We start from the raw sequence: 6,735 nt of genomic DNA, 5'->3' as shown, positions 1-6,735 counted from the left end.
ACGCGGCTTTCGAGCTTTTTGACTTTGCTCAGTTTCCACCTTTATAATTATGCCTTTATAGCCCCCACTACGCATGCTTCAAGTTTTTTGCCAAGAATTACATCATTCTCGTGTAATTACATCACACAGCCCTAGCTAACATGCACCGTTTCTATGGCTGTCGCTGCACACAGCTGGCATACGGGGCATGCAGAGGTTTGAGGGTCTGGAGGTGTCAGAAAGCACGAGTGCTGAATTTTTTGGCGTAGCTCTGGCCTAATTCAAGGTTGGGAGCAGCAGTCACCTAACGGAAAACTTTCACTTGGATCACTATAAAATCCTAATTTTAGCAATGATCGCTCTAAGCGAACTTGCTCAAGTAACGGCCGGGCAAAACGTGATGAGGAAGCACCGGCAGGATGTTGTGGCAACTAACCGCACCGCCCCACCGCGCCGGCTCCCGCTTCCCACTGCCAGCACCCGCGCCCCCAGAAACCCGCTCGGCAGCCAGGGCGGCCCGGGCTCGCTCCTCGGCCGTGACGCGGGCTGGCCGGCGGAGGCTGAGCGAGGCGGCCCGGCTCGGCCCTGCCCTCCCCGCGGCGGCGGGGCCAAGGCGCGGGCCGTGTCCCGCAGCGATAAGGACACGGAGGAGCCCGGCGCCTTCCCGCCCCCTCGCGGTGCGGCGCGGGAGGCGGCTCACGCGCGCGCGCGCCGGCGACCACGTGCTCGGCGGCGGCCGGGGCCGAAGAGCAGTCTCGCGCCGAAGCTTCCCGCGCGCTCGCTGCGAGCGCCGCAGGGCGGGGAGTCGGAAGGCGCGAAAATCCCGCGCATGCTCCCTCCGCCCATGGAGCGGCGGGCGGTTGGCTTAGCCGCTCCGCGTGTGCCCGTGCAAGGCACGCTACACCCCCGTGACGTCAGCGCGCAGCGTCACGCCGGTGGGACGCACAAAAGTGTAAGTTTCAATTTTTTTTTCCCTGCCAACGGGGGTGGGAAAAAAAAAAAAAAAAAAGAGAGGAAAGAGCGGCGGGGTCGCGCGCGCGGGGCCCGGGGAGGGGCCGCTGCGCTCGCGCCGGCCCCCCCCCCCCCCTCCCCCCGCGGGCAGCCCTTCGGCGGTCGGGGCGCGGGCCGGGGCAGCGCCGGCGGGCAGGTGTGCGGGGCCGCGGGCGAGGCGAGGCGAGGCGGGGCGGCCGGCGGGGGCGGCTGGCCGGGAACCCGGCGGGCTGGCGACCGGCGGGGGCAGAGGCGTGCTGGGAAGTGACAGCCCGCCGGGCGAGACCCCCCCCCCCCCCCGCCTCTTCCCCCCGCACCCCCCGCCCCGGAGCGCGGGGAGGGGGGCGGTCCCTTCCGGCCCCCTCCCCTCCCCGCCCGAGCTGCCGTTGGGGCCGTTGGTCTCCCGCCGCCTCCCCCCGCGCCGGCTCCCTCCTCCCCTGCCCCCTCCCGCCGGGCTCGCCAGGCCCGCGCGCGCCGCCGCACATGTGCAGTTGGGCGCCTCCGCAGCAGCGCGGCGGCGGGCGGGGGGTGCTCCCGCTCCGCGCTCCGGGTCCCTGTCTGGGGGCGGCGGCGGGGGATGGAGCCGGCTCTCTCTGCCTTCGGCCGCTCAGGTGCGGGCAGCCCGGGTCGGCCTGCGGCGGGAGGAGGATGGGGAGCGGCGGGGGAATGGGGGGGGGGGGCGCCGCGGGGTGCCGCCGCCGGCGGGGCGAGGAGGCTGTGGACAGGGTGCACCCACCCCCCCCGCCCGCCGCCCCCTCCCCCCGCCGCCGGCGGTGCCGCCTGGCGCGCGGGCGCGTCCCCCCTTCCTCGTGCCCCCGCCGCCTCTGAGGCGATTAGCGCGGCCCCTCGCTGCCGAGGGGAGGCGGCGCGGGGCTTAGGGCTTTGCCCGGGCGGTGAGGCCCTGGTCGGGGGGCGCGGTGGGGGAGGCGGGCGGGCGCTGGGTGCCCGGGGCGCGGTGGCGACTGCCAGCCTCTGCCTCTTGGTGCAGCCGCGGCCCGTCCGCCTGCGAGGAGGAGGAGGAGGAGGAGGAGAGGGGGGTTGCAAGGCCCCGGGGGGAGCTGGCCCCTGAGGCCTACTTGTGCCTGCTGCTGGAAATGGGGGTGGGGATGAGGAGGCCAAGGGAGTGATCTTTTCCCCCGCCGCTTCTGCCCGCGCCCTGCTCTGCGGTGTTGCAAGGGGCGCAGCTGGACAGGGGCCGGCCCGGCGTGGGCTGCCCGCTGCCCGGCTGGGATCGGGTACGTGCTGGGGGAAGGGCGCTCCTGCCAGGGGAGAGCTGTCGGAAAAGGAGTATTTCCCACACGTGAGCGTGGGGTGGGGGGGCCTTAGGGAATGAATTGGTGATGACAGAAAACTTTTTCGTCTTTAACAAATGGGTTTTTGAAAACTAAATTGTATTGGGTGGTAGTCAATAATTTCAATTGTGGAAACTTTCCCTCCTTTCATTTTTATAGCTGATGTTGTCTTTACTTGCTTTCTAGAAAATAGCATCATTGTCTCTGTGTCCTGCAGCCGTCAAGATTTTAAGAGGACTGATTTCTAGTCTTCGGTAACATGGCAAAAGATGTAAGTATATTTGTAGCACATCATATGTGGAAGCATAGCTCATAGAATATTTTTGGTTTTGTTAACAAAAGGAAACCAGGTCATGCTTTACAATAGCTGGCATTAATGAATATATAAAACTTACTTTATCTATGTTGTACATCAAGCCTAGGCTATGTTTTCCTGTAGATGGAACAGCATAAAACAGCTTCAGATCTGCAGCCATTTTTTCAGAGTAATTAATCTTAAGAATTCACTATGCTTATAAAAGCACTTGGGCTGTTGGCATGATGTGTATTCACACTGAACACTAAACAGCTTGGTTTTGAATTGGATTTAAAAAACCCAGCAAATACTGTTCAGATGAGGGGTTGTCGTTGACTACTGTTGTCAACTGGCATTGCCTGTCTTGTGTTCAAGGGGGCTTTGTGTATTCAAGGGAGTGAAGATGGTTCCGTCTCCATATGTGTTCATTGTTTTGTCTCTGGCTATCAAAAGATGCTAGTTGGTGTCCATAAAAACAGGCTTTGGGGACTTTCATCATAGGCTTCCATTACCATTGACGTTAAGGTTAGTGGCTTTCATTCTGTGGCCTACCTCTTTAACCATGTTTGCTCTTTACCTGTTCCGGTACTTTTAAAAAAAGAAAATTTAGACCAGTTCTGCATTTAAGATGTAATTCATTGTTAATACCTAATATAATTGGACTTTCATGTTCCTTTATTGAAAATAAGACAAGATACTACTCCGTATTCGAATTAGAATATATCTTCCCTTCAAAAAAAACCCCCAAAACCAGCAGCGTACAAGCTAAGGAAAAGCGATACAATTCAAATTCGTAAACAACAGGTTACAATCTAATGTGGACTGTTGTAGCTTTCAAATAGCGAGAATTTCCATGAAATAGTGATTGGTTTAACAAATTAATCTTGTAGAGAATTTTAGTAGTTCAGAAGCAACGGAAAAACATCTTGATGTGCAGAGAAGCAACCAGAAATACACAGCCACTCAAAGCTTGCCTGGAAGAGATAAGGGCGGCCAAGTACGTTACAGATAGCAGAGTTCAGGGAATGAAAGGCCGTATAAGCGGGAAGAAAATGTAAGAGGAATGTTAGACTAGGAGATTAAATTGAAACAGTTCAAAGTAATTGAGATACTAAAGTACATTTGTTTAATAGCTTTTGGGAGAGAGCTCAACTAAGTGAAGAAGTGCTAGCACCTGGAAATACAGCTGAATATCCTAGAAGGTCTAGGGGAGCAGAATGAGAATAAAACATTTAAGAAAGCACCTCATTTTTGAAAGATCTGGCTTACTCTAGAAAAGAGAGTAGTTAAGGGAGGAATAACATACATTATGATAAACTTCAGAAATGGAAGAAGGTGCTACAGACAGGAAAATAAATTGTTTTCAGTATCTTTATTACAAGAATTAGTAAGCTGAATTTGGAAAAATGAAAATCTAGGTCAGGTTTTAGGTAAAATTTTAAGTGTACTTGAGCACCGGAACAGGGTATGAAATCTTAATTGAAGGATTGTCTAACCTGTTCTTAAAAACCTCTACACATACTTAATCCTGCCTCAGGGAAGAAAGGTGAACTGCTTACCTTTTTGCAGACTATTACATACCCACCATTACATGATGTCTAAAATGTGTAGTGAATGCTGGGAAATTCTAAATTTCCAGGTTTGATTATGGGCCCTATTAGGTTTGATTTAATGCTAGAAAATAGAGATGCTAATTGGTATAACATTTTTTTGATTTTCAGAAGGGAAGAGAATGATTCCCTTATTTTTTGTCCAAAATCCAAGTTCTTTTCCTAGTGAAATAATGGAATTAATCATGATAGAGACAGTATCACTAAATTTCTGGGCACTGAATCTATGAAGACCTGCACCGCTGTAAACTTAAACGTTCTGACATGGAAATACTGCTGTGATTAATGGCCTGTGGTTCTGCCATGTCACCTATCAAGTGTGCTAACTGACTGTGAGATGTAGTGGTGAAGAAGATGGCATAGTTGATGAATGCTCCCACCCCTTCCTTCCCTTTTTCTCAGCAGAGCTGAGATGGCTAAACTGTGGTAAGGGCTGTGCTGCTACCGTGCCAAGCCTAGGCTTCAGGTGGCTTTTACGTGGCCAAGCATGCTTCAGTGTGCTGCAGCCTGGGAACGCAGGCTCGGTGTGCGTCCCACTCGTACTCTGTGCTGCTGGGGCCAGCGCTTGCTCTGGTGACGGTGAAGCAGGCAGCCCTGCAAGAAGAGGAAGGTGTGGAGCCAGGGCACCACAAGATAACATGCTCCTACTTAACCCCTCCTCCCACCTGCCACAGGGGAGCACTTTTTCTTTTGTTGCTCACTTTCAGGTCGTCTTCTGATACCTCTTTATAAAAAATATAATTTGAAAAGACCTGTTTGAGAAGTCAAATACTTGTAAAAGTTTGCAGACTGAGACTTTACTGGATAATTGAGCAAATGGGGAGCATGATGGAGAATACCGGCAAACCCAATTAAATGTTTTTATAGAGGATTAAATAACTACAAAAATACTGATCAGGTAAGCTGGCAAGATAATGCTTATGAACTATTTGACCCAAGCCTAAATTCTGTTAAATACTACTTTCAAATGTATCCCTCTAATGCTTTTCTGAGTGTACAATAAAGAGAAAATAAGCAACAAAGCATTAATTTTTTTTTTTTTTTTTTACAAAAGACTCATTTCCTCAGCAGTGGTCAAGAAGCTATGGGGGGAAGATACATTCATATGTAGCACCTTAATTAAGAGCCTGCAGGTGGAGTTCAAGAGCATAATCACAAGTAGTGTTAGAGCTGGCTAAGTTGAAAAATAATAATGGAAAAAGAGAAATAATAGCTTGTGCAGGTTGAAGTATCTGTGGGTATATCAATTTATTTTTTTGAAAATTTATATAAAGGGTATGTTGTCTGGAATGCAATAAATGTAACAGGGAAGAAAGGAACAAACTCATTTTCCAGTGTGATCTGGTAATAGTAATGAGCATAGCCATTTTTGGTTTTATGTAAGTGAGCATTGTGTGGAGCTGAGAAGCATTTCTAACAGAATCAGGCAGATTGACCATGGAATATCACATTCAATTCAGAAGATCTTAGTTACTAGAAAGACTTGACTTTTTGTGTAATTTAAAGAAACAATGAAAAAACCATGTGTGGACGAGAGAACACCAATTGCAGTATCTCAAGGACTTGGGTACCTTGGGAGTGGGATCATTCTGTTGCTTGTCTGAGGCCGAATGACAAAGTTGGGGTCAGTAGAGCTGGGTGCAGTTTGACATGTACGTTTGCACCATATGGGAAGTTTCTTGGTCTGAGACAGAGATAGTCATCGCATGCAGCGAATCTCCAGAAACTCCAGTTCAGACAGTATTCCTCTTTCTGGTTAATCAGTGTCATTCTCTAAGACTTTGCTGAGTCTGTTCTTCCACTCTTCCACTGCTTACAAATGTGGCACCTTCCAGGCAGGAGCTGGAGGAGCCAAACGTATGCACCAAGGTCCTCAGCTGACTTGTGCTGCTCACTGGATTCATGGGATTAATAGTTTGGTGGGGAGCACAGTCCCCTAAGTGAAATGGTGACCTGTCCATCCTTGGCATGCTTAATACTAGGTAGGATGCAGCATTGAAAGAGGAATTACTGTAGCAAGAAAGTAAATTTGGTAACTTAATTTTTGGTCTTCCAACTCCCAGTATAAGACTGAGCACTACTTGCTGTCCACTTTTATATTCAGTTATATATTAGAATAATCTGTAAATTAAGTCAATAAATATTTTTTAGTATCAATGGTTAACGTACCTTCCACCACTAACTTAACAGTTTCTGTAGTGTAGCTGAAGATCCAACTCGTGATATGACCCTAGGGGGTTCTCCTCTCAGTTACTTTTGTTGCAAATGAACTGCCGAGGCCTCTCAGGCAGCCATAAAGAAAGAGAAGCTTGTGGCTCTTTTCTTTAAGACCCACTGTTAAATAGAAGAGAAGAAGCAGGAGTCACTTGCAGGAACTGGGTCTATTAGAAGGGATAGTCCAATGCATGGTGTTACAGAGAGTACTGAGGAGAAGGGGGCTAGACAAAAGGAGTGAGTAAGATTCCTTCTGATCTCGAGAATTACATATATTGAAATATGTGAAATACTCTATATAGTAGCAGTTGCTTATGATTGTTTCAGTTGTTCACCATTATTGCATGGACTGTTT

General features: G+C 50.2%; 1 protein-coding gene across 6 annotated transcripts in view; it reads left to right on the top strand.

Moving 5' to 3' along the window:
- Window positions 1-828: 828 nt before the first annotated feature.
- Window positions 829-6,735, top strand: part of TFDP1 (transcription factor Dp-1) — a 51,954-nt gene continuing 46,047 nt past the window's right edge. For 2 of the 6 annotated variants that reach the window (XM_076360491.1, XM_076360446.1), the window contains exons 1-2: window positions 1,490-1,580; window positions 2,448-2,532. In XM_076360491.1, the coding sequence (XP_076216606.1) occupies window positions 2,521-2,532 (12 nt within the window). In that variant the 5' untranslated portion in view covers window positions 1,490-1,580; window positions 2,448-2,520. Of the gene's footprint in view, window positions 932-1,108; window positions 1,127-1,489; window positions 1,581-2,447; window positions 2,533-6,735 lie in introns of those variants that run through there. The other 4 variants (XM_076360483.1, XM_076360455.1, XM_076360464.1 and 1 more) reach the window with 4 other exon arrangements.

The sequence above is a fragment of the Aptenodytes patagonicus genome, chromosome 1, assembly GCF_965638725.1.
Source record: "Aptenodytes patagonicus chromosome 1, bAptPat1.pri.cur, whole genome shotgun sequence".
Taxonomy (NCBI): domain Eukaryota; kingdom Metazoa; phylum Chordata; class Aves; order Sphenisciformes; family Spheniscidae; genus Aptenodytes; species Aptenodytes patagonicus.
The sequence above is the reverse complement of the archived record's forward strand: the minus strand, read 5'-3'. Positions and strand labels throughout refer to the sequence as shown.